At 45.0% G+C, this 27,965-nt stretch overlaps 1 protein-coding gene across 1 annotated transcript in view; it reads left to right on the top strand.

Moving 5' to 3' along the window:
- The first annotated feature begins 10,737 nt into the window (after positions 1 to 10,737).
- The window catches only part of PSMB7 (proteasome (prosome, macropain) subunit, beta type, 7), a 62,122-nt gene continuing 44,894 nt past the window's right edge, over positions 10,738 to 27,965 (top strand). The window contains exons 1-5 of the mRNA XM_011988668.1: positions 10,738 to 10,841; positions 11,268 to 11,361; positions 12,204 to 12,301; positions 13,745 to 13,885; positions 20,604 to 20,719. Coding sequence (XP_011844058.1) covers positions 10,780 to 10,841; positions 11,268 to 11,361; positions 12,204 to 12,301; positions 13,745 to 13,885; positions 20,604 to 20,719 — 511 coding nt within the window. The 5' untranslated portion in view covers positions 10,738 to 10,779. The remainder of the gene's footprint in view (positions 10,842 to 11,267; positions 11,362 to 12,203; positions 12,302 to 13,744; positions 13,886 to 20,603; positions 20,720 to 27,965) is intronic.

Below are 27,965 nucleotides of genomic sequence, written 5' to 3'. Positions count from 1 at the left end.
CCTGGGGGATTGTTCCACGTTGAAGGAGGCTGAAGCATGATGGCGACTGAATTCAGCGTGGAGTCCCTGGTTGGGTGCTGGATCACAAAAGTTATAAGAGTTATTCCTGGGACAATAGGGGAAATTTGAATGTGGATTGAAAATTAAATGATAGCGAATTCCTAGAATGGCGTTGTGGTTGTATAGGAGAATGAACTTGTTTTTGGAGATTTATGGTTAAGAATTTAGGGGTGGAGTGTTGTGTAACTTTTTAAATATATATATATATATTTATTTATTCTATTTATTCTTTGGAGATGGAGTTTTGCTCTTGTTGCCCAGGCTGGAATGCAGTGATGTGATCTCAGCTTACTGCAACCCCTGCCTCCTGGGTTCAAGTGATTCAGCCTGCCGAGTAGCTGGGATTACAGGCGTCCACCACAACGCCTGGCTAATTTTTGTATTTTTAGTACAGATGCTGTTTCATCATGTTGGCCAGGCTGGTCTTGAACTCCTGACCTCAGGTGATTCGCCTGCCTCGGCCTCACAAAGTGCTGGGATTACAGGTGTGAGCCACCACGCCCGGCTGTGTTGTGTAACGTTCTTTTTTTCTATTTTTCTATTTTTATTTTTTTGAGACAGAGTTTCACTCTTATTGCTCAGACTGGAGTGCAATGGCACGATCTGGCTCACCACAACCTCTGCCTCCCAGGTTCAAGCGATTCTCCTGCCTCAGCCTCCCAAGTAGCTGGGATTACAGGCATGTGCCACTACGCCCGGCTAATTTTGTATTTTTTTGTTTTTTAGTAGAGATGGGGTTTCTCTACGTTGGTCAGGCTGGTCTCGAACTCCCAACCTCAGTAGATCCACCCACCTTGGCCTCCCAAAGTGCTAGGATGACCGGCCTCCCAAAGTCCTGAGATGACAGGTGTGAGCCACCACGCCCGGCCTGTGTTGTGTAACTTTCAAATGGTTCAGAGCAAGAGAGAGAAGAGAAAATGGTAAATCCGGGATAAAGGGTCTCTGTGTGTTTATTGAACCATCCTTGTAGCCTGCTGAAGCTCTGAAAGACTTCACAATAATAATTTGGAGGAGAAACGTAATAAATATGTAGAGAACTTGAAAATTTGGAAAAAAAAAAAAAATCCCTGCCGAAATCCCACCAGCAAGGAGTTACCACTATTAATAATAGGATTTTTTGATATAAAGCATGTATACCCCCCACACATAAAACCATACACATTATGTCCATTTTCTCATTCTTTCTTCTGTCCTTAAACATGCATTGAAGACAATTTTTAATGGCCTCATAGATTTCATATAAACTATTCTTCCATTGTTTGACATGGAAGTGGTTTCTAGATTTTCATTATAATATTGCTATATATTATAATATTTAATCCATTTCAGTATCCAATATATACTTCCTTATTCAATATATAATCCACTATAAATAATGCTACAATTAACCTTTTTTTTTTTTTTTTGAGATGGGGTTGTGCTTTGTCACCTAGGTTGCAGTGCAGTGACACAATCACAGCTCACTGCAGCCTTGAGCTCTTGGACTCAAGCGATCCTCCCACCTCAACCTCTTGAGCAGCTGGGACTGCAGGTGCGTGCCATCTTGCCTGGCCAATTTTTCTATTTTTTGTAGAGACGAGGCCTCACCATGTTGCCCAGGCTGATCTCAAACTCCAGGCCTCAAGTGATCCTCCCACCTTGGCTTCCCAAACTGCTGGGATTACAGGCATGAGCCACCACACCTGACTTCTCCAATGAACATCTTTATACACCAATCTTTGACTGAAGATAGATCCCTAGAAGGGGAAGGTTGGCGTCAAATGTTCTGAACTTTTTCAAGGATCGTGAACTATTCTGGCAAAGAGCTTTCCGGAAAGCTCCTATTATACCATTTTGCCTTCCCATTAGCAACCCTTGAAGGTGCTCATCTCGCCGGATCATCCCTAACACTGAATGTTATCATTACAGAAAAGGTCTTTGTCAGACCCGATGGTCCCATGGACACACTTCTGTCCTCCTCTTGCTGGCTGGAGTCTGTGGTGCTGCACTCAGGTGCTCTCCCTGCATCTCCAGGCACTCTGATCTTGGCAGCTGTGATGTTACTGTCCTCCAGTTCCCCTTCACTCCACTCTTCGCCCACCCGGTCTTTACTCACCTGGCACATATGACCATCTCTAGCTCTTTTCTCTCCCTTGCCCAACTCTCCTGTGATGTCTTCACATTTGGGACTTCCACCGCCTTCTCGCTGCTGTTGGAGAACTCCTGCAACTCTCTCCCCACCCCAGACCCTTCTCTCCAGCTCCAGGGACCCACGGAGACCTCCAGTACAACGTGTCCCCAAGGCTCCCACGTGCACCTTCCTGCCACCAAAGTCAGATAACCCGGAGAACAATGTCGACTCCTCCTTTTACCTCTCTTTACATCCAAACTTCAACCACGTGCTGTCTATCTGGCCTCTGTCACATCTCCAGTGACTGTTCCCTCTCGCTGTTGTCACTGTCACTGCCCTAGTTCAGGCCACCTTCCTCTCCTCCCTGGTCCGTGGTCGGAGCACCCCACCGCCCCTGCTCTCCTACTTTCATTCTCTCCCTGTCCATTCCGTCCTCCCACTGGCTGCTGGAGTGCTTTTCACCCACAGCGATGTGTCAGCCTCTGTTCCCTGCCTCCTACTCCGGGATGCCCAGTTTCCAGCTGCCCACACCCTCTTACTCCTCTCATCTTCTGTTCTCCAACAAGCCCAGCTGTTTCCCGCCTCCATGGGTCTGCTCACACCGTCCCCTCCTTCTGGAATTGCCCACTCTCTCCTCGCTGCAACCCCAGCTAGCCAACCCCTGCTCCTCTTCTGCATCCTGTTTACAGTCTCCTGTTTTCCTCAAAGCACTTGTTGCTGCTGTTCCTCCCCTGGGGGAGTTGACTTTTTCTCTTCTTGGAGTCTCTGTAACCCACACAGTCTCTATCAGAACCTTCTGATCCTTTTACTTGCTTATTTATTTCTGTATCCATTTCTGTCGAGGGCAGAGTCTTTGCTTTCTGGTGCCTAGCATGGTGCCAGACACAGGATTGGAGTTTACGTAAGGAACGTCTGAAGGAGTGAATGAATGAGTGAATGAATGGAGAGCATTTACCTAGGGCGAGGCAGGTCTGAAGCATGGAGAAGATAATGGGACTGGATGTGTCTGGATCAGGGGGACACATTCAGAGACGGATCCTGCAAGATTCAATGGTGAAAGCACCCGTGGTTCTTTCAGAATACCTTGTCCCTGGGTGATGAGTTCTGCTCAAACTCCCATGTCAAGCGGGAAGCCCGTTTTCTCTAGATGTCATGTTGATTCTCTGCTCAAAAGCATTCCATGGAGGCTGGGTGTGATGGCTCACGCCTCTAATCCCAGCACTTCGGGAGGCCAAGGCAGGTGGATCACTTGAGGTCAGGAGTTTGAGGCCAGCCTGGCCAACATAGTGAAACCTTATCTCTATAAAAATGCAAACATCGGCCGGGCGCGGTGGCTCAAGCCTGTAATCCCAGCACTTTGGGAGGCCGAGACGGGCGGATCACGAGGTCAGGAGATCGAGACCATCCTGGCTAACACGGTGAAACCCCGTCTCTACTAAAAATACAAAAAAACTAGCCGGGCGAGGTGGCGGGCACCTGTAGTCCCAGCTACTCGGGAGGCTGAGGCAGGAGAATGGCGTGAATCCGGGAGGCGGAGCTTGCAGTGAGCCGAGATCCAGCTACTGCACTCCAGCCTGGGCGACAGAGCCAGACTCCGTCTCAAAAAAAAAAAAAAAAAAAAATGCAAACATCAGCCAGGTGTGGTGGTGCACACCTGTAATCCTAGCTTCTAGGGAGGCTGAGGCAGGAGAGTTGCTTGAACCCAGGAGATGGAAGGAGATGGAGGTTGCAGTGAGAGAGATCGCACCACTGCACTTCAGCCTGGGTGACAGAGCAAGACTCCATCTCAAAAACAAAAACAAAAACAAAAACAAAACATGGGATAGGCCCAGGCTTCTCAGCCAGCCTACAAGGACTTTCTTCTTCTTCTTCTTCTTTTTTTTTTTTTTTTGACAGAGTCTCACTCTGTCTCCCAGACTGGAGTGCAGTGGTGAAATCTCGGTTCACTGCAACCTCCACTTCCTGGGTTCAAGTGATTCTCATGCCTGAGCCTCCCAAGTGTCTGAGATTACTTTTGTGCACCACCAAGCCCAGCTAATTTGTTTGGTATTTTTTGTAGAGACAGGGTTTCAACATGTTGGCCAGGCTGGTCTTGAACTCCTGACCTCAGGTGATCTGCCTGCCTCAGCCTCCCAAAGTGCTGGGATTACAGGCATGAACCACCGCGTCTGGCCTCTACAAGGCCCTTCTTAACTGGGGCCTCGCCAGCTGGCCACATTGCCCCTGGCCCATAACTAGACTGATCTGCCTGCTATCCTGCCAGCCCAATGGCGCTACCATACCTCCGAGCCTTTATCCAAGCTGCTCTGTCTGTCTTGAATGCTTTTTTCCTTCTCTCCACTGCCATTCTCCAAGACTCTGTTTTAGCTTCACCTCCTCCAAGAAGGCTGCCCAGGCCCACCACGTAATTGCGTTTCCCCGAATCTTCCTCACTATGGGGAAAGTAATTCCACTCTCTGCAGCCTGCCTTCCAGAGACCCAAGTCTCAGCCTTGACCGTCCTCCCTGCGAGGCCGTGGGTCGGTCCCTGGTCCTTCTGAGTCTCAGCTCCTTTTTCTGTTCCTTCCCCCTTAAAGGATCCTACCTGCTGTTCCCTCCCTCGGAAATTATTAAGAGAATCAGGCAGGAATTCTGATTCTGAAAGGAAAGGCCAAGATGAAGAACATGAGCTTTGACCAGGACAGGCTTGGGTTCAAATTCCAGTTCTCTTGCTAACCAACTGCGTGACCTTGTGTTACACCTCCTGTCTCCAAGTGGCGTCACCTACCTGTAAGCTGGAAACCTCAGATGGTGTTTGGGTGAATGAATTGGGTTGTGGCATGGAAGGCGCTTACCGTAGCACCTGGCATAGAGAAAGGATCTGGCAAATAGATGTTAAACATGAGGATTAAACCAGGTGGGGAGAGTGTTTGGACGTTCGAACCCTCTGAGGAAGTGGGGAGTATTCTCATGATTTCACTGTGCCTTGAACAGGCCCTGGATGGAGGAGAAGGGAAGAAGGGAGGCATGCCCCTCCTGCTCACCAGTGGCTGAGGTTGGCAGACTCAGGGCCCGCCCATCCCAGGCCCTGCTCATGGTGGTGGGGATTCTGAAGGTCTCAGGTGGGCCCCAAAATCTGCTCAGCGCCCCAGTAGAGTCTGGAGTGGGTGGTGGGAATCCACACTTTGAGACGCTGCCCCGTGCGGTGCTTTGCCCCTCCCACAGGAGCTGTGTTTCTGTGGCCCATGCAGCAAGGCTCAGCACCTGGGTGCTGTGCCAGGGGCCCTGGAGCCTGGAGCAGCTGCTGTAATTTATGCAAAGGAAGGCGCCCAGGTCTGCCCTGTCTATTTATAGCTTATTTATGAAGAAGGAAAAACAAGGGCCCGGTTGCCATAGCAACCAGGAGCATCATGGGCTGCTTTCCCTGCAAGAGGAAGATGGCCAAGTCTCCTTGAAGGGTGAACCCTTGGATGTGTTTATCCTGACAGAGGACACAGGTGGGCCTTCAAGGGCCTGTCCCATGCCGGGTTCCTGGGCAGCCTGCAGGGTGGGTGGGGAGCAGGGTGCTGCTTATTGGGCCCTTGGAAAATCCAGGATGATGCTGGGGCCACGCACAGCTGAGCTCTCGGTAGCATGAGATGCACCCTTGTCTTCTGGTCTTGATGCTAACTCTTGTCCTCTGGGTGCCCACCTGCAGCCTCAGGCAGACTTGGAAGCTCTTTCCCTGGCTGTGCTCTGGCTTGTGTCCCTTAGGGCACTTAGCACAGTGAACTGGAGGCCTAGACCCTAGATCAATGCCCCCAAGGCTGTCATCCAGCACAGAGCTGGCACCAAGCTTGGCACCAAGGAAGGGTTTAATAAATAATGAATACACAAAGTGTTGTGTAGTTTACAATGTGTGCTCTTATTCGATGCATGTAAGACAGGGTAAGCACTGCAATAGTCTCTCATTTTATAGATGAGGAAACTAAACTTCAGAGAGGTGAAGACACCAGCCTAAGGTCTCGCAGCTGGCAAGTAGCTGAGCTGGCCTGAGTCCTGGAGGAGGAAACCCCACCTGTGCGCTGGCAAAATACGAGGGAACTTGGGTTCCAGTCAGGCTCATGGTCAGGGGTGGGGGAAGTGGTGCTGTGTGTGGTCTGGGGCTGGGAGGGGTGTGGTTTGACTCTCGACTCTGCCACTTATCAGTGGTGTGACCTTGAGCTAGTGACTTCACCTCTCCAGGCCTTGGTTGCCTCATCTCTAAAGTGAGGCCATGATGCCCGGTTCCTGGGGACTGCCGGCTCCCTGAGGACAGGCTTTGTGTCTGTCTCTTGATTGTGCTTTCCTACTGCCTGGAACATTCTAGGTGCCCAGGGTGATGATAAGATCTTGCACACAGAATGGCTGGGTCAGAGCCCAGGATGTTGAGTGCCCTCAGGGACTGTTGGTTGTTACAGTGTCATTTGGGAACCGAGGCACAGAGAGCCTGATGGCTCCCCTGAGGTCACCCAGCCAAATCCAGAGCAGAAGTGGTGGCTTCACTGGAGAGTTGGGATTGGTAGCACTGCCACAGATGAAGCGGGACTGTGTCCAGGCCCAGGGGAGGGTCCGCTGGGTTGGGCTACAGTCCCAGGGGGCAGCAGGCATGCTGGGCAGGGAGGCTGAGTGGGGGTCTCTCAGTGCTGGGGATCTAGGGCTGCCCTCCACATGCCTGGAGGTGCAGAGGCTGCCCCCATCCCCGCCTGACTGACTTCCGTACTCTACGCCCAGGCCGGCTGGAGGCTCTCGGTCGCCCTCTGCTGGGCTCTGGGTGCCTCTGCGGGGCCACCTCCAGAGGCTGTAAGAGGAAACCATGTCCCCTCCTCAGCTCAGTTTGGGCGTGAAAAAAAAAAGATACCAAAGAAACCCAGGTAGGAAGAGAAAGACCCCTCAAACAAACTGAGGTCACAAATCATTTCTACAATGACTTCCCTAGCTGCCTGTGCTGTGCCAGGGGCCTTGGCCGGCTGGCTTTCTACCTCCCGGGTTCAAGCAGTCCTCCCACCTCAGCCTCCCAAATAGCTGAGATTACAGGCGTGCGCCACCATGCCCGGCTAATTTTTGTATTTTCAGTAGAGACGGGGTTTCACCATGCTGACCAGGCTAGTCTTGAACACCTGACCTCAAGTGATCTGCCCGCCTCGGCCTCCCAAAGTGCTATGATTATAGGCGTGAGCCACCGCGCCTGGCTGGGTTCTGGCTTCTCTAGCTCCCACTGAGATCCTACAGCAGGACACAGGTGCCTGCCACCACCCCCGGAGGCTGCAGGAGCCACCGCAGAAGCCTCACCGCTGTTTCCTAAAAGCCATGTCCAGGGTTTTTGGTTTTGTTGTGTTTTTGGCACATCTGAAGCCTTTGCCCACGTGCCTGTCCCTCTTGCCTTGTCGCCCCGATGGGCTCCACACTGTCTGAGCCTCTAGGCGTCACTAGCTGCGTGCCCCCTACTCTCATTCCCATACTTCCCCCGCCTGGCAGTTGGCACACAGCGCTGGGAGTCTTTCTTTGCTGAGACTTCCTCTCCTCCCCTTGACTGTGAGCTCAGGAGGTGTCTGAGTTTCCTAGCTCTGTTGTAACAAAGTACCACAATCTGGGTGGCTGAAACACCAGAAATTTATTGTCTCACCATTCTGGAGGGTGAAGTACAAAGCAAGGTGTCTGCAAAATTGCTTCTTCTGAGATCCGTGAGGGAGACTCTTCCAGACCTGGTGCGTAGCTTCTGGTGGTTTGATGGTAACTTTTGGCATTCCTTGGTCCATAGAATCATCAGTCCAGTCTCCGTCTTCATGTTCATATGGGGTTCTCCCTGTGCGCATGTCTGTCTCCAAATTGCCATTTTTTTTTTTTGAGATGGAATCTTGCTCTGTTGCCCAGGCTGGAGTGCAGTGGTGTGATTTTGGCTCACTTCAACCTCCGCCTCCCAGGTTTGAGTGATTCTCCTGCCTTAGCCTCCTGAGTAGCTGGGATTACAGGCACCCAACACAATGCCCAGCTAATTTTTGTATTTTTAGTAGATACAGGGTTTCACCATGTTGGCCAGGCTGGTTTTGAACTCCTGATCTCAAGTGATCCACCTGCCTCGGCCTCCCAAAGTGTTGGGATTACAGGTGTGAGCCACCACGTCTGGCCCAAATTTCCAACTTTTATAAGGACGCCAGTCCTGTTGGATTAGGGCCTAGTGACCTCATTTTTTAACTTGATTACCTCTGTAATATGAAATCAAATTCAATCCATTTGGAATACCTCCAAGTAAGGTCAGCTACTGAGTTACTAGGGGCTAGAACTGCAGAATATGAATTTATTTTTCTCATTTCAACAGAAAACTCAGAAAGGTAATGAAAGGGAATCAACCTTTGACAAATGTTTATTAAACACGCAGTTGTGATAGACACTAGTTCTAGGTGCTTAGGATGGCATTCATTCATTCATTTGCACCTAGAACCATGTCTGACGCATAATAGGAGCTCAATAAATGTTTGTTTAGTGAGTAAATTAATTCATTCAATAGTCATTCAGGTTGTAAAAGGAGCCTTCAATTCCCTCAGTAAAATGAGTTGAATTACATAATTACCTCTTAGGTTTGTTGACAGGGTGAAATGAATGTATTATTAATAATAACTATAAGAAGCTTCTATATGCTAAGATAGATGGTCTTCATGTACAATGTTCAATACTCATAGTAGCCTTATTCAAATGAAATTCACTGGCCAGGCATGGTGGCTCATGCCTGTAATCACAGCACTTTGGGAGGCCGAGGTGGGTGGATCACTTAAGGTCAGGAGTTTGAGACCAGCCTGGCCAACATGGTGAAACCCTGTCTCTACTAAAAATACAAAAATTAGCTGGGCGTGGTGGCGTACGCCTGTAATCCCAGCTACTCAGGAGGCTGAGGCAGAAGAATCACTTGAACCCAGGAAGTGGAGGTTGCAGTGAGCCGAGATCACGCCACTGCACTCCAGTGTGGGTGATAGAGGGAGACTGAGTCTCAAAAATAAATAAATAAATAAAATAAATAAAATAGAATTCACCTAACATAGAAATCACCATTTTAATCATTTTAAAGTGTGCAACTCAGTGGTTTTTAGTGTATTCATAATACATATATATACACATTTTTGAGACGGAGTCTCCCTCTGTCACCCAGGCTGGAGTGCAGCGGCGGGATCTCAGCTCACTGCAAGCTCTGCCTCCCGGGTTTATGCCACTCTCCTGCCTCAGCCTCCCGAGTAGCTGGGACTACAGGCGCCCGCCACCTCGCCCGGCTAGTTTTTTGTATTTTTTAGTAGAGACGGGGTTTCACCGTGTTAGTCAGGATGGTCTCAGTCTCCTGACCTCGTGATCTGCCCACCTCGGCCTCCCAAAGTGCTGGGATTACAGGCGTGAGCCACCGCACCCGGTCAATGAGACCCCCTTTTGACGCAGGGCAGGTAAGCCCCAAAGTGGAGCTGAGCCCACAAGGGTTCTTGGCTTGCCCAAGAAAGAATTCAAGGGCAAGTTGGAGGGAGAAGAAAGCGGCTTTATTGAAGTGGCGGCGTTACAGCTCCATGACTGCTCCTGCAGAGCAGGGCTACCCTCTTAGGTAGAGTCAGGGCAGTTATGCATTGATATTTATACGTACTTTTAATTACATGCAGATTAAGGGGTGGTTTATGCAGGCGTTTCTAGGGAAGGGGTGGTAACTTTTGGGTCATGGTGCCATTGCCATGGAAAAGGGCGGTAACGCACGAGTGTTGCCATGGCAACGGTAAACTGACTTGGCGCACTGGTGAGCTAGTTTTAGGGAAGCCAGCTTCCGCCCAGGCCCTGTTTTAGTTAGTTCTCAATTTGGGCAGGTATCTCAGCCCCATCTCTGAACGGAGTCCTGCCTTCTACCTCACCTTTGTAGAAAGTTTTTGCCAATACATGTCTTCCACCCTCTCAGGTGCATATCTAAGAGGGTACTACTTTTTGGGGGAACTGCCAAATTGTTTTCCAGAGCAGCCGCACCATTTTGCATTCTCACCAGCTCTGTATGGGGGTTCCAATTTCTCCGAACTCTCGCAACCTTTGCGCTTTTCTGTCTTTTTGTTTATGGCCATCCCAGTGGGTGCGAAGTGGGATCTCGCTGTGGTCGTGCTTTGCGAGCATGCTTTGCGATGACTAACCATGTTGAGCCTCTTTTCACAGACTTACGGCCATTCCACAGCAGCCTTTTGAGCTAGGTGTAATTTCCATCTGATAGTGGAGGAAACAGATTCAGAGAGTTAAAGAGACTTGCTTAATGCAAGGGGGTGTGGGGCTGTGCCTGGGACTTGGGTGTGTCTGTCTCCGAAGCACCGCAGAACCAAATTAAAGGTAGAAGCAGGTCCAGTCTGAGCGGCAGGAGACCTGGTCGCCGGTGCGTTCACTTTGGACAAGTCCTTTCCTCGTTCCGGGTGTCACTTTCTCCTCCGTGCCACTTGGGGCGATATACTTCAAACATCTCTGGCTTCTCTAGGAACCAGAATCTCTAAGATCAATCGTTCTAGTGCGGCGTTTGCCCCGCCCCTTCAGCCCCAGTTGCCAGCGACGCCGGAAGTGCTCGGATCTTTTGGTTTGCGCCCGCCTCCGGCCCGGAAGTGCTCTCTTGGGAAGATGGCGGCTGTGTCGGTGTATGCTCCGCCGGTTGGAGGCTTCTCTTTTGATAACTGTCGCAGGTGCGGCCTTGCCTGGGGCTTGGCTCGGGGAGGGAGTAAGAGTGCGGTGCTCGGGTGGGAGCTGGGCCAAGGCCTGATACGAGAATTCTGAGGGAAGAGTGCATGGCGGGGCCTGTGGCCCGCGGCCCGTGTGACTCAGGGGAATCAGGGCCTGGGCGTGGGTTTCTCCTGAAGCCGGGTCTGCTCTCCCACCTTCACAGCGCACTCGGCCACCGTTTATCTCCGTCTCCTAAGGCACGTCACGGCCCCTCTCTGAGACTGTCTTCGTTGGAAAACGGGAGAACAGTGCTGATGGGAGGATTCATTGAACAGATGGGCGTGAAAACAAATAGCAGCTTTACTGAGTTCTCTGTTAGGCACTCTTCATGCCAGTGCTGCGCGATGTGGTCCTGCCCTTCAACACTTGATTCTCTCATTTGCTCTCAGGAATGCCGTCTTGGAAGCCGATTTTGCCAAGAGGGGGTACAAGCTTCCAAAGGCCCGGAAAACTGGCACGACCATCGCTGGGGTGGTCTATAAGGTAAGCCAGGTTAGGGTAAGAGCAGCAGTGACTGAACCGGTAACAGGAATCAGAACACTTGGCTTCCTCTGTCTCTCCCGGCTCGGTCTGGAAAGGCAAATACTATAGAATACATCAGGAGACCGTCTTTCAGGAGGGACTGCTTTTGTCTGGTTTTGTGTGCTTCTTAACAGTTTATGTTCTTTCCTCACTTTGCTGAGTTTTTTTTTTCTTTTTTCCTTTTTTTTTTTTTTTTTTTTTTAACAGGTTAGCTTCTTAATTACTAGTTTAGGAAGCCGAAGTATGTGATGGGAGATCACGAGATTTGGGGTCAGACAGGTCTGTCTCACCTTTGACCTCTATAATACTAATTCCAACTTCGGGCAGCTCGCTTTCCTTCTCACAGGTCTCCTTCAGATGCATCAAATGAAGATAACTCCTGCCTTAAATTGTTGTAAACGTCGAAAGAGATAATGATTACCTGCGCAACTTGTTTTAAGGAAGAGCAACATGTTTTAAAAGGAAGTTGACTGTGATGGCTACTTTAATGGGAAGATGCCTGAGTCTTAGTCCAGGTTTTTTCCAGATTAGCTCAGATTTGCAAGGAATTCACTAGACACCTGAGCCTCACTTGAAACTGGGAATAATTCTTACCTACTCAGGATTCAATTAGTAGCATTTACTAAGAAACTGTTTCTTAAATCCTGAAAGTGTAGCACAATATTTTTGGTATGAGTTTTGTTTGGCGTTTTGAGATTAGGGGAGCATGGTATGGCCAACATAGCATTCCCTAAAGTAGAATGGAGAGTTGTGGTTGGTTTATATTTGTAATATTGTTTAAAAACTTTTTTTTTCCTCAATAGGATGGCATAGTTCTTGGAGCAGATACAAGAGCAACTGAAGGGATGGTTGTTGCTGACAAGAACTGTTCAAAAATACACTTCATATCTCCTAATATTTAGTAAGTATTGATTCATTTGAATATTTTATTTTTGAATAAAATATTTTATTTTCAAACGTGTCAGGGTAAAAATTGACCTTCTTGTGCTCTTCACTAAAACCTGTTGTTCAACCTGTATTTTCTATCTCCTTTAAATGGCATTTCTGTCCACCCGTTACCCAAGCTAGTCATCTTCAAGTCCGCTCTTTGCTCAGTCTCCAAATGAATTGGTAGCCAGTTTTGCCCTCCCTGTGCCTCTTGAATCCATTCCCTCCTATCCTTTCCTTTGCTAAGGCTCTAGTTTGGGTTCTTTCTTTTTTTTCAAACATTAACTTGAACCATAGAGGTTCTTTTTTCTTAGCTGAACTATTGCAGTTATTTAATTTGCTTCTCTTAGGCATCCTATTGTTCACTCCTCTGCCATATTGGATTTTGTAAAACATAGATCTGATGACGTCCCTTTGTTAAAAAGCTTTTCATGAGACTTGTCACATTTCCACACGACTTTTAGGATAAAAATCAAAATTCTGTGGCCTTGCACAGTCCATAGAAAGCCTACCCTTCAAGCCTGTCTTTCAGTTGCCATCACCCTGTGCTCCAGTTACATCTGAACTGTCATCTGAACTGTCCCTATTTCCCTCATCTCCAAGCTATTCCACTGTTGCTTATGTGAGATTCTATTTAGAAACTCTTCTCTGCTTGTAGAGTGTTTTTATTCCATTTTATTCCAGCTCATATATAACCTTTTCATTTCTTTTTTAAATATTTCTTGTTAGTTTTTTTTTTTTTTTCTGGGAGAGATGTGGTCTCACTATGTTGCCTAGGCTGATCTTGATCTTCTGGCCTCAAGTGATCATCCCGCCTGGGTCTCACAAAAAGTGCTGGGATTACAGGCATGAGTCATCATGCCCAGCCTGAAACCTTTTCTTAATGATCAGAATCAATTGCTTTCTCCTCTGGTTTCCCGTAGCATTTTGTACCTATGTTACTACAGTGTATTAAATGACGTATTATAATTTTCGTCGTCTTGTGTGTCTTCCACTCAACTTTGAAATCCAGTACAAGTCCTGTCATATTTTCTTTATTCCCAGTGCTTAGTGTAATAACTGGTATCTGATAGTAAGTACTTGGTAGATGTTGAATTGCAAGACTTTTAACACACCTTGCACTTCTGTACAACTTGGATATATTTGTAGCATTAATGAAATGCCTAGTCTTATCACAGAAACCAATAATTTCATACGTTCCATTGGGCCGTAGATAATATATTTGCGTATAACTAGATGCATTTTCTTAATTTTCTGTTCATTTAAGATTGATTAAGCAGAAAAGTTACAGCATAGATATACTCAAAAACATCTCTCTGGGTACCTGGACTTCTTGGAAGTTATCCAAGAACCCCCTACTTCTAATTGAGCCCTCTGATAATTGGATTTCAACTGAGTTTCTAATTGGATTTTTCAGTTGTTGTGGTGCTGGGACAGCTGCAGACACAGACATGACAACCCAGCTCATTTCTTCCAACTTGGAGCTCCACTCCCTCTCCACTGGCCGTCTTCCCAGAGTTGTGACAGCCAATCGGATGCTGAAGCAGATGCTTTTCAGGTAAGTTTTCAGAATGGGGATTCCTGGTGGTATCTTTTGCTCATATCTTAGATTTTTTTCAGCCAGGAGAAGCCTAGAAAGTAGCAAAAAAGCCTTCAGAAATACACATTTTGTTCCATAAATCAGTTGTTTTGTTAAAGAGCCACTTTAAATGGTTTTTGATAGTGCATTTGAATTTCTGGGGCCTGATTCTTTTCATGAGTAAATCACATGTTACCAGCTGAGTCATTTCCTGAAGCATAGGGATATTACTGGGTAAGAGAAACTTTTTTGCTCATAGTAAGAGAGTTATAGCTGGAGGAACTATGAATTTGTATTGTGAAACTACTCTCTCCTCCCCATAAACACAAAGCCAAATGAGTGTCTCCCCTTGCCCCCTGCCCCCTTTAGGGGCAAAATAACAATGAATGAAAAGTGGTATTTATAATTGGCTGTCAGTGGGTATGATAACATTAATATTAACCAACCTTTATCTATCTCTTACTCTGTTTCAGGACCTATGTTAAAGTGCTTTACGCACGATCTCATCCTTTTAACTCTGAGATAGGAGCTATGACCTGACCTTCATTCTCTGCTGACTCACAGCTCATATTAGTAGTTTTGTTTCTCTTTCTCCTTTAATAATTGCGTCATTACCTTATGTTTGTATGGGTCTTGGGAGTTTTCAAAGTGCATTTTCTTATTTGCTTCTCATAAGAGAAGCAGTGATTATAGGAGAAATACCCTGGGCGTTTAGTCTTGGGTGGAATACTGGCTTCTCCTTTAGGGACCTGCCTTACCTTTAACATATTCTTTGCCTTTTTCCTTCTATATGAAATGGATATCATAATACCTGCCCCTAGCAGGGTTGTTGTGAGAATTAAAGGGGAGCATGGATAGACAGTAAAGATTTTGAACTGGTGGCTTATAGGCCATCAGCTTGTAGAGAAATTTATTTGGATCATATGGCTGGTTTTTTTTTTTTGTTTTTTTGTTTTTTTGTTTTTTTAAATAGTGGCTAATAATTATAAATGGGTAGATTTGAATTAAAAGTCTAGATTTTGGCTTGGCACAGTGGCACATGCCTATAATCCCAGCACTTTGGGAGGCCAGGGTTCGCGAATCACCTGAGGTGAGGAGTTCGAGACCAGCCTGGCCAACATGGTGAAACGTCTCTACTAAAAGTACAAAAATTAGCCAGGCGTGGTGGCACTCGCCTGTAATCCCAGCTACTCGGGAGGCTGAGACAGGAGAATCGCTTGAACCTGGGAGGTGGAGGTTGCAGTGAGCCAAGGTCATGCCACTGCACTCTAGCTTGGATGACAGAACAAGACTGTGTCTCAAAAAAAAAAAAAAAAAAAGTCTAGATTTCTGTCTTTTGAAAACATTCAGAAACACGTGGTCATAATCTTCGGGAACTCATTGGTGGATGTTGCCTTAGAAGTGGGAGTGGGTGCTCTGTCACATTCTCTGCCTGGCGCACTTCACTGTTCCCTTCAGGGCCCTGGCCTTCCTGAGAATTTGCGGGTCCTCCTCTGTGTGTCTAGCATGGCCTGTGGGTTTTCAGTAGTGTATATGAGGTTGAGGGTGGCCTTGTAGCAAGGCCAGTAGTATAGTTCCCATTTTACAAATGAGACCAAAGCCTAGAGTCATATGTATAGGAAGCCTAGTCTACCCAATTGCTGCTTTGTGTTTGTGTACATATTGTTCTAATCCAGGAGAATTATTGCCAACCAAATTCTTCCAGTACAGTGAGTAGAACTTGTTAAAGCACACCTATTGATTAGATTTCTGAAGAGACTTGTGGATTTTAATTTTAAATATAAAGCTCCCTCTGGTGGCTTGCTTGGCACATTATATGTAAGGCTTTTTTGAAAACTTTTTCTACACAATGTGTCTATGTAATAAAGGCAATTTTCAAGCTTCTAAAATTGCCGCAAATAGAATGTTTCAAGATTCCTTGTAATGTCATTTAAAACAATTAGCAAAATAATCTAGCACATGTTTCTGTTAATCACTTTAGAATGTTTTAAGAATTCTAAAGTCTCGGCCGGGCATGGTGGCTCAAGCCTGTAATCTCAGCACTTTGGGAGGTCGAGGCGGGTGGATCACGAGGTCAGGAGATTGAGACCATCCTGGCTAACATGGTGAAACCCCGTCTCTACTAAAAATACAAAAAATTAGCTGGGCGTAGTGGCGGGCGCCTGTAGTCCTTAGGCTGCTTGGGAGGCTGAGGCAGGAGAATGGCGTGAACCCGGGAGGTGGAGCTTGGCAGTGAGTCAAGATAGTGCCACTGTACTCCCGCCTGGGTGAAAGTGTGAGACTCCGTCTCAAAAAGAAAAAAAAAAAAAAAAATCCTAGTCTCTTTTTTCAGTGTTTTGTCATTTTTTAGTTTAAGATAGTTTGTAAAAGTTAAATTTTATCAAATTTTGAGAGGAACATTTAAAAATATAAACCAGCATAATAGTTACAGTCTTTTATGTCCTCTTACATTTTTGGTGAGTTACATAAAATGAGAGTGGTTTAAGTAAAGAGTTTAGGATTTGACTTTAGAACTCTGGTTCACCTCCCACCTACAGCACTGACTGTTGTGTAAATTTGGGTGATTCTTTCTCAATAAAATGAGGATTATAGTTTCTGTCTGTCTGACTTTTGAGGAGGACAGGAATAAAGAAGCTAGGCTCTGACCTTGCATACTACAGAGCCTACTGCATAGTTAGAGCCCCATAAAATTCAGTCTGGAAAGGAATACAAGGTGTTCTTGGTACTGCTGTACTTTTTTTTTTTTTTTCCTGAACTGCCCATTTCCATGTATGTGAGTCAGTGAGAAAATAAGATTTGATAAACAGAAGTGACCTCTTTTCCCTTACTTAAGCACTGCCTTTATCTCACACCTATGCTGGCTCGATGTAGGTGATGGAAGTAATGCTTGTTCTGTGGGCATAGAGCCTCCTTGTTGAGTTTCATAGAAATATTAGTGAAATGCTGCTCTGTGTTCCGGAAACTATTACTTGAATATGTAGAGACTCTTACATTGTAACTTTTTTTCTAATAAACATGTACATTTATTGTAGGAAATTTAGAAAATACTGAAAAGCCCAAAGAACAAAATGAAAATTTTGCCATTCAGGGAGCATCACTCTTGGTTTACTGTATATTATTCCAGTCTTGTGTCTTCTAAGTTCTTCCCTTCCTCTCTTCCTTTTATATTACTATTACATGTTCATGATAAAAACAAAACAAAGCTGGAAGATACAAACAAAAAGAATATAAAAAACTACCTGAATTCCTGCCACCCACAAGCAATTAGTGCTAAGAGATTATTACACACCCTTCAAGGTTTTAAAAATATGTTCAGTAATATTTTATTAAAAAATGGGATTATAGTTGTACTGACTCTTTATAGTATAGCCTAATCTTTTCACCTAACAGTGTGTCTTGAATGGGTTCTATACTAGGGCATTTCAAAATGAAAATAACTGTTGTTAAAAGTATAAAAATAATGTAATTGTAAAAAATGTAGATGCTAGAAACCTGGATAGAAGTAAATGCCACCTGATGTTCTGCCACTTAGACACATACACTGTAAATTTTTGAAGATCTGTTTTTTCATACCTTTTGTTCCAGACATGTATCCTTGTATGTATGCATTTAAAAGAATGAACTGTTTGTGTGTTGGTTTGTAATTTCCCATATGTACATAATAGTATGTTACAAATATTGTTCCAGTCAGTAGATGAGTTTTTCTCTTGAACCCGTAGAGAAGTTCTGAATACTTGTAACTCTCCTGAAATCAGAAAAAATGTTGGTGTGTACTCTTATGGGGGAAAGTTTCCACAATTGTAATCGGTTTTTAAGAGGGCTCTGTGACCCATAAAAGCCTAAGAACTATTAATCAGTATCATAATTTTTGGTGGTGTCATAGTATCCGTTTTGTGGCTGTGTTACAACTTAACCAATTTTTGAACATTAATGAAATTGCCCATTTTAAGGTATTTAAGCTATTGGAACATAGAACCTTTGGGTTCTGGTGTGATTAATTCCTTAGACTGTATTCTAGAATAAATGCACATTTATTTAGTTTTGCACATTTAACATTTTGAGAGATGTTGTCAGAGCTCTCCCTTGACAAACGTTGTGCTACCATCAGTAGCAAAGGAGAAAATGCAGCATGATTGTTAAATTTTATTTTATTTTAGATAGGGTCTCTTTCTGTTGCCCAGGCTGGAGTGCAGTGGTGTGATCATGGCTCACTTAAAAGCAGTGCATGGCGGATGACTTGAGCCTTAAAATTCTAGGCTTAAGTCATCTGCTCGCCTCAGCCTCCTGAGTAGCTGGGACTAAAGGCCCATGTCACCATGCTTGGCTGATTTTTTTGTTGTGTTTGTTTTTTTAAACTTTTTGTAGACGATGTCTCACTATGTTGCCTAGGCTAGTCTCAAACTCCTGGCGTCAAGTAATCCTCCTGCCATGACCTCCCTAGGTTTTGGGATTACAGGCGTGAGCCACCGCACTGAGCTTAGCATGATTTTTAATGATTGTGTGATGTTCTGCTGTACAGCCGGATCAGTTTAGCCGTTTCTCCCTCTGCCTGTTTCCACTTTTTTAATCATCATAAACAATGCTGTTGTAAGCATCCTTGTGCATTCATTTCTGTATATTTGTCTGTTTATATCCTTAGAATAGAGTCCTGCTAGAATCTCTGGATCAGTAAATTACTGAAATTTTAACGATTTCAATAATTTGCCAAAACATCTTGATTCTTTTAAAGGCATCTAACAGTTTATATTTTAGCTTAGAAGGCAACTAGCTGATTATTATTGACTTTATTTAAATACCCTGTTCAGTAGACAGTTGGCATAGTAGACTAGGCACTGAACTAGTTGAGGGTGGTGGGACTGGGCGATTGTGGCTTCTCTTCCTGGAGCCCTTGGCCCTAGTCTCACCCTGCTGCTAGCTCGTGTGGCCTTGAACCAGTTTCTTCCCTTGTCTGGGGCTCTGTTCTCTTTTTAGACTACTTCTAAAATCTTTTCCTAGGAAGTTCTTGAAGTTTTTACTTATAAATGGAAGGTTCTTTTTGAAATAACAATTTGGTAATCGAGGAACAGGGCAAGTATTGGGCCACTATTCTGTTTACTTAGAGCACTTCTGGATGGGCGGCTATGTCTCAGACAAAGTTATGACTTTGGTTCTTGTGTTAATTTATTTGTAACAGTTTTAATGATTACATTGTTTGGCAAATTCAGTATGTGTTGGTTTTGTTTTTCTTCCCAAAGAGCTGAGGGCTCACAGTGGAGAACTTTAAATCCAGCATGTTTATCTAGCACAGCAATTCTAATGTTAAAAAAACTGTACCAAATACAGGGAGAGGAATCTATAGAAATGGAAAAAAGGGTCCAAAGGAACAAATATGTGCACAATTAAATGGAGATGGGGTGGGTGGAAAATGTATTCCTGTGATGTTCCTGAAGAAGTGTCAGTTTATCCTGTGTGTAATAGCAGTGGTTTCTTAGGCTATCATGGAGTTATTTTAATATTCACTTTCCTGAATGATGAAATATTTTCTTTGGATATGCGTTCATATATATGATTATAATGTGGGTTAATTCAAAGGCAAAGGTGTTTCAACATGAGCTGTTTTTCTGTTTGGGCTGTGGTGAGGTTGATTATTATTTTTTTTTTTTTTCTGAGACAACTCTTGTTCTGTCCCCCAGGCTGGAGTGCAGTGGCATGAACATGGCTCACTGCAACCTCTGCCTCTTGGGCTCAAGGGATCCTCTCACTTCAGCCTCCCGAGTATCTGGGACTACAGGTGCATGCCACCACGCCTTGCTAATTTTTTGTAGTTTTTGTAGAGACGGGGTCTTACCATATTGCACAGGCTGGTCTTGAACTCCTGGACTCGAGTGATCTGCCCACCTCGGCCTCCTAAAATGCTGGGGTTATAGGTGTGAGCCACCATGCCTCGCCTTTGTGGCTAGGTTGATAATTTGAATAGTGGAACAGCTGAGCTTAGCACCTCATTGTTAACTTTGGAGGTGGAGTATGTGCTGATCCCAGAGAGGTGTGATGGGAAAAGTGCTGATAATCTTTGGAGTCAACCCAATTTGATTTTGAGACTGGGCAAGTTTTTAATGTCTCTGGGTTGGTTTTCTTTTCTCTAAAATGGGAATGATAATGCTGTCTTTTAAAGGGGACTGTGGGCTGGGTGTGGTGGCTCACACCTGTAATCCCAGCATTTTGGGAGGCCGAGGTGGGAGGACTGCTTGAGTCTAGGAGTTTGAGACTAGCCTGGGCAATATGGCAAGGCCCCATCTCTACAAAAAAATAAAAAAATTAGCCAGGTGTAGTCCCAGCTACTCAGGAGGCTGAGGTGGGAGGATTGCTTGAGCCTGGGGAGGTTGAGGCTACAGTGAGCCATGATAATAACCACTCTACTCCAGCCTGGGTGACAGAGTGAGACCCTGTCTCAAAAATAATAATAATAATGGGGGCTGTGAGGCTGAGCTGAAATGAGGTGTGTGGAGTGCCTCACATAATTTATACTGGCTGATAGTAGATGGTTCATCTAATGTTCCCTTCCCTTTTTTGTTACCATCCAAACAATAACCCCTTAATGAAACAGTCTTAAAGAAAGCTTTTTGTTTTTGTTGTCTGACTTCTCATGCAACTTTTGGCTAAGTTACAGTGATGCTCTGTGGACTCATGTTTTTTTTCTTATGCATACTCTCATCACCAGGTATCAAGGTTACATTGGTGCAGCCCTAGTTTTAGGAGGAGTAGATGTTACTGGACCTCACCTGTACAGCATCTATCCTCACGGATCAACTGATAAGTTGCCTTATGTCACCATGGGTGAGTGTAACGTTTCCCTGATGTTTCAGAGTACTCTTACTTACTAAGATGGTCTCTTGAAGAGCTGGTCTGTTTTCTCTTAGAAGAGGAGGTGCAGTACAGTGCTTTGATTCATTCAGCAAATATTTACTGAGTTCCTACTACAGATTAGGCCCTGTTCTAGGTGCTTGGTATATAGCAGTGAACACAATTCTAATAGTGATTCCTGCCCTCGAGGAGTTTATATTTTAGTGATGGTAAATAGATAATAAACAACTGTGAGAAGTATAATACACAGGTATTATAAATATATTTATGTATAAATATACACAGGTTATGCAACCTGTGTATTATGAATATATTTTTTATAGTCTGAAATCTGAAATGCTCCAAAATCCTAAAGTTTTTGAGTGCCAACATGATACTCATTGGAACATTTTTATTTTTATTATTTTTTCTTTTTCGAGATGGATTTTTGCTCTGTTGCCCAGGCTGGAGGGCAGTGGCATGATCTCGGCTCATTGCAACCTCTGCCTCCCAGGTTCAAGTGATTCTTCTGCCTCAGCGTCCCAAGTAGCTGGGATGATAGGCGTGTGCCACCATGCCCGGCTAATTTTTTGTAGTTTTAGTAGAGATGAGGTTTCATCATGTTGGCCAGGCTGGTCTCAAACTCCCGACCTCAAGTAATCTGCCTGCCTCGGTCTTCCAAAATGCTTGAATGGATTATAGGCATGAGCCACTCTGCCCAGCCTCGTTGGAGCATTTTTGATTCTGAATTTTTGGATTAGGGATGCTGAATTGGGTGAGTATAATGTAGATATTCTAAAACCTGAAATCTGAAACACTTCTGGTCCCTAGCATTTTGGATAAGGGCTACTCAGCCTGTATTAGAAAGTGATATTAAGAAAAAAAGGTAATACGGATGGTATTGTACTATAGTTAAGATACTATCTTTGAGAGAAACTGAGTCAAGTTCATATGGAAATGCTCTATTTTTTACATCTGCATATGAATTTGCAATGATCTTAAAAAATTAAATTCACACATGATAAGGGGACTTGGGAGTTGTGGGCAGGGGCTGGGGTGGAGGCAGATGGCAGTGTTAAATAGAAAGAGCAGTGCCAGGCATTGTGGCTCATACCTGTAATCCAGTGCTTTAGGAGCCTGAGGTGGGAGGATTGCTTGAGGCCAGGAGTTTAAGACCAGCCTAGGCAAACATTGCAAGATCCAGTCTGTACCAAAAAAAATATATGTGTATATATATATAAAAGCTGGGTGTGGTGGTGTGTGCCTGTAGTCCCAGTTGCTCGGGAGGCTGAGGCAGAAGGATTGCATGAACCCGGGAGTTTGAGGTTGCAGTGAGCTGTGATCAAGTCATTGTACTGCATCCTGGGCAACAGAGTGAGACCTTGTCTGTTTTTTTTTTTTTTAAAAAAAAAAAAAAAAGGACAGGTCTTATGAAGAAGATGAGATTTGAGTAGAATTCTAGAGTAGAAGCCTCACATTGAAACTTGTCGGGTACATTTTGACCTACAGGAGTGATCACAGTCCTTCTTTACTACTTAATCTCTGAGGGATTAGGGTATTTGATTTCTGTCTGAACCTCGATTTCCTCACCTGTGAAGTGGTATCAGCAATACCTACCACACCAAGTTGTGATGGTTGGAAATAATATACATAAAGCATGTGCTCCAATGCCTGGTCTGTAAATAGTAGTTATTTTTTTTCCCCCCCTCTCTTCCTCATTTGCTAACCAGCGTTTTGCATTTATGCTTTAGGTCTAGCTGCTAGATTAGGAGATTTTATTCTTTTGACAGTTTCTCACTCTGCTGCACAGGCTGGAGTACAGTGGTGCAATCACAGCTCACTGCCACTTCAACTTCCCCGGGCTCAGGTGATCCACCCATCGCAGCCTCCTGAGTAGCTGTGACTACAGCCACATTCTGCCACACCCGTCTAATTTTTGTGTTTTTTGTAGAGATGGGATTTTGCCATGTTGCCCAGGTTGGTCTCGAACTCCTGGGCTCAGGTGATCTGCCTGTTCCGGCCTCCCAAAGTGCTGAGATTATAGGCGGCTGATAATTTTTTTTTTTAATGACTGCAAAAAATAGTGATAAAATTATATTTGGAAGAATTGGGATTTTCAAGTTCTAGCATTTATGTTATTGCTTCTAGGTCAAATTGCACAGGTCCAGAACTTCGAACAGGTTGTGTGTATTGTGTAGCTGGTGTTTTTCCAGCTGTCGTTTACCTCTTATATTTTCCGTCTTGGTATCTTGGCTCCACATCTAGGAAAACTGCTGCCTTGAGTAGTTTGGAAATTGCCAGTTTGAGACTTTGCTATGCCATTGTGTTATTATCTAGCCTCTTACTAGGTTTTTATATAACAGATGTTCACGGTTTGTTGGGGAGAATGATTTACCCCCAGATACCATATGGATGAATCTTTGCAATTATTCTAAAATGACGATACTTATGGTAATTTTAGAATTTTTCTGAATTGCTTTATTCAAATGTATTTGGTATCTCCATCAAAGTATTGCTTTTATTTCTCCCCATCTGATACCTTTAAATGGTGGTAAAGGTGGAATAACCTTTTCTATTAAGTAGTTTTATTTCTTCTCTTTTTTACTTAAATTTCATACTACAGAAAAGTAACAGTAATGTTCAGCAAACACTGATCTGTCCTTTGCTCAGATGTGTCAGTTGTTAGCATTTTGCCACATTAGTTCTGCCTCTCACACACATTGTTACTACTATCATTGTTTCGTGTGCGTGGGGAACCATTTGAGAGTAAATAGCAGGCACCACAACCCTTCACCTGTGAATCCTTCAAGATGTTCTCTTCTAGCACCTTGATAAAGTCATCAAATTTAAGAAGTTTGACATTGATACAAAGCAGCTTCATTTGTAAAATGGGAAAATTGGTTTCTCTTGCCTGTGAACTGTGGTAATTTGTGTCATGAGCATAAAGCTGAATTAGGAAAAGTTGTTGAAAGTGAGTAGGTAAACAGCTTTGTGTCTGCCCATTTCACTTCTGCCACCCCACTTTGTGCTTTTTCCTGGCCAACAGTGACCTCCTGTCTGTCCAAGTCTCGTTTGAGTTCCCGGTGATGGATCCACAGCTCTGAGTTTATAGGATAATTCTATTTAGAAACCACTGACTCCACACAGACTGGTTTTGCTGCCCTAAAATACCAGACTAAGGAGAATGAGACATCAGTAACATGTGATTTTAATACCCAAGTAAATTGTTACTTTGAGGTCTTGTTTGTTCCTCCACTCATTTATCAGCTTTTTTTTTTTTTTTTTTGAGGCTGAGTCTCGCACTGTCACCCGGTCTGGTGTGCAGTGGTGCAATCTCTGCTTGCTTCAACCTCCACCTCCTGGATTCAGGTGATTCTCCTGCCTCAGCCTCCCCAGTAGCTGGGACTATAGGCTTGCTGCAACCTCCACCTCCCAGGTTCAAGCGATTTTCCTGCCTCAGCCTCCCGAGTAGCTGGGACTGCAGGCACATGCTACCATGCCCAGCTAATTTTTGTATTTTTAGTACAGGGGGGTTTCACTGTGTTGGCCAGGCTGATCTCAAACTCTTGACCTCATGATCTGCCCGCGTCTGTCTCCCAAAGTGCTGGAATTACAGGAGTGAGCCACCACGCCCGGCCTTATCAGCTCTTTAGTGAGTGCCTTCTGTGTAAAGGAACTGTAGCAGGCAGCACAGATAGAAGTGAATATCAGGGTCTTTGTCCTCAGATACCCAGTCTAATGGGGGAGACAGATGTACACACTGACAAGGGCAGGAGGGGACCCAAGGGAGAAAGGGTCACTTCCAAACTGGGGGAATTCAGGAAGAACTTCACTTGAGCCGAGTCTTAAAAGGAGGATTGGATCTTTTCATTCGTTTGTCAGATGTGTATTTAGCATCGTTAGTGCCAAGCACTTTGCTAGGAGCTGGGAAGATTAGTGGTCAACACATCACCTGCCTCAGAGCCTATAGTCTTGTGCTGGAGACAGACATTAGACAGGTGAATTCACATGAAGCTAGAAGAATGCATTGTGATAAGTACCCCAGAGGAAAAGAACTTTCATTAGTGAGGATACTAGGAAGCAGTGTGTGGCTAGTGGGTGTTTGGGAAGTCCTTTCTGAGCAAGTGACATTCAAGCATTTTCTAATGAACGTGATTTATGAACATGACAGAACATTGAAGTGGGACAAAGAAGTATAAGAAAAGTCTCCTTCACATCCCTCCAGAGTAACCACTCTTAAGAATTGTTTGTACTTTTTCCAGAAAATGTGTTATGATATACTTTCACGTATCTCCTTCTCTGTCAGGTAGTTACCCCTGTAAAAAACACACACACAAACGAGCACATGCTATACATCATATTCTTCCCTTACTATTAACTTGTTTTGATGAAGTGTTTGCATCAGCTTATGTGGGCCTATAGAATTTCTGTAATAGCAAGCTGTACAGAGTCGCATTATGTGGCTATACCATGCTTGCTGACCCATTCTTCTAATTAATATCTTGTTTTTCATATTTTGGTAACAAATGTGTCTTGTTCTACTTATATAAATACATACTTCATTTAGATACATTCTTAGCAGTGGAATTTCTGAATTAAGGTGTACACATGTTTTGACCAGAATTCTCTGTTGTAAGCAGTTGAGTCACTGGATGATTTAAGGAAGAGAGGGATTTTTGAGAAAAGTATAGCAGGTGACTCACAATGTAGTTGGAAGGGCAAGAACTGGGTTTGGGGCCAAGAACAGTGTCTCAGTCTATGCCGCGGGCACAGCCGGTGCCGGACGCTGGCTGCCGCAGAACTGAGCCTTCCTCCCATCCCTTCCACCACCAGAGAATTCCTCATGGGGAAGGTGGGTGCTTGTGATTGGTGAAGCTCAGATGGCAGTGGAATTCTCCGGACAGAGGCAGGAAATACAGCTGCTGGGCAGCCCAGAAAAGGGACAGTGCATTTTACCTTTTGAGAGCTGTTGCCAAATTGCTGTCCAAAAAGCTGACACGAGTTTATACTCCCACTAGAGAATACAAGGACGCTTGTCTCCCACCACCTCACGGATGCTGAGTGTTTTTGCCAGTCTGGTGGGTGAAAGTGGGAAGAAGGAACACTTAAACGCCTGAGGGATGAGTAGGAATGTGCTATGCACCCCTTACCCCGAGGGATAGACTGAGGCCTGTAGTGCACAAGGGCTCCGTGTGGTTAAGCACTGAAAGGCCAGAGTGTGCTGCATAGGGGCGGCAGGAGCAGTGAGTGGGGGCGGGGCAAGGGACCCATGCAGTGGGTGCAGCAGAAGCAGAGATGGAGAGGGTGGAAGAGGGATGGATGTTGCCTAGTGTGGAGTGGAGGCAAGGCTGGAAAGCAGGCCCCGGGGGTCCAGATGCTGCAGGCGCTGGTGGAGCTGTTTTGATTTTGTCCTGGAGGTTTCCTGCTGGAAAGCCAGGGAATGAGAGGATTAGGTTCGCTTGTTAGAAGGAGCAGCTGACAGCTGTGGGGAGCATTGGCGTGAGAGGCCTGGGGCGGGGAGGGAGCTTGCATCCTGGCCAGAAATGTTGAGGATGAGGACTAATCCAGTGGTGGTGGCAGTAGGGATGGCCACTGTCATTACAGAGATCTCTCAGCAGCTCACCCTGGGCCACATTCTGGGTTTCTGTCATCATTCTCTCCTGGCCTTCCTCAGTGCCAGCTCCTCGCTGGCTCTTGGCTGCAGTCTTGCAGTCACTCCTTCATTTGGGGCCACCTCCCTTTTCAGTTGGGCTCTAGGCCGTTTTTCTCATCTCATTTCCTGTTCTTCCTTCCCTTGTGCCCTGGGCTTCTGTGGCAACAGCCCTCTCGTCCTCCTCTGAACAGAGCCCAACACCCATTGCTGCCTCCTTTCACAAGTGCATTTTCTGCCTGGAGTGTTCCTCCTCCTTACCCTGAGTGTAGCCCAGAAGCCATTCCCTCCTGGCTGCCCCTGGCAGAGTTAACAAGTCCCTCCCAGGAGTGAAGCAGGATCCCAGGACTCCTGCCTTGGCCCCACTTTGCTTCCCCTAGGCATTGTCTCTCCTGCTCCTGCACAATTCCAGACCTCTGAGAACAGCATCTGTGCCTTACTCTCAGGGTCTCACAGAGCCCTGTGCAACTCAGTGAATATTTGATGGTGAATTAATTTTCTGATTCTCCAGCTTGTTTGTGCTAAAGAATGTCTGAAACTTAGTGTCAGAAACCTTAGCTGCTATTCATTGTTTGTGAACTAGCAGTTTACAGTACCCCTGGAATGCAGTTGGTTTAGATTGTGTTCCATTTGTGTGGTCCCAGTTTAAAGTGTTGTAAATGTGACATGTCCTTTTACTTTTTTTTTTTTTTTTTTTTTGGTTAAAGCTTAGTATTATTTTAAATTTAAAGCATATTTATGGGAATGTCTCAGTGCCAGAGTACTGGGTGCTGGCACATTATTTTCAGTTAAAATTCAGTGTAAGGGATGCTACTATTGCTATTTTACTGACGAGAAACCTGCAACTTAGATTTAGCAACTTACCTAGTGTTACTCAGCCCCATAAGTGACCAAGCTGGGATTTGAACCCTTTTTTTCTATCTCCTGCAAGCCCCAGTACAACACAGCTGCTGTGATTTTATCATCCTACAGATGTGATTTCACTTAGCTATTAAGCCTTGCTTCTGAATACTAAAAATATACAAATTCCTGGTACTTGTTTTTGTATTTTTGACTGTTCTCTGCATGGGTTCTCTGTCTTGCATGTTGAAAACAGTGTTTACTGAAACAGCCTTATTGCAGCAAAGAAAATTAAACTGTCTCTCTCTATATGTATATATATCACCCCACAATTTTACGACCCAAAGACAACGTGATTTTCACTTTTTGTTTCTTTCCAATCCGAGTCCACTGTGAAGAGGAGCACTTTACAGAGAATGTAAGATCACAGTTTTGTATTGGCCTGGGCTTTGTCTCTGTGGCTGTCTTAGTTTCTTTCAGCCATTGTTCCATGGTCGTAGCTGTGCAGGGCTAGCTTTCTTCCTAATCTAAGTTTGATTTTTGTTGTGGTTTTGTCTCTTCTTTTTTCTTTCGCTTCCCGACCCTTCTTTCACCCCTCCCCTCCCCCACTTCTTTCCCCTTTCCTTTTGAGGGAGTGAGGAGCTGGGTATTGAGAGAACTGAGAATTGCCAAAATTTGGCGGAGTTTTTTTTTTTTTTTTTTTTTTTGAGATGGAGACTCGCTGTGTTGCCCAGGCTGGAGTTTAATGCC

The sequence above is a fragment of the Mandrillus leucophaeus genome, unplaced genomic scaffold (genome assembly GCF_000951045.1).
Source record: "Mandrillus leucophaeus isolate KB7577 unplaced genomic scaffold, Mleu.le_1.0 Scaffold335, whole genome shotgun sequence".
Taxonomy (NCBI): domain Eukaryota; kingdom Metazoa; phylum Chordata; class Mammalia; order Primates; family Cercopithecidae; genus Mandrillus; species Mandrillus leucophaeus.
The sequence above is the reverse complement of the archived record's forward strand: the minus strand, read 5'-3'. Positions and strand labels throughout refer to the sequence as shown.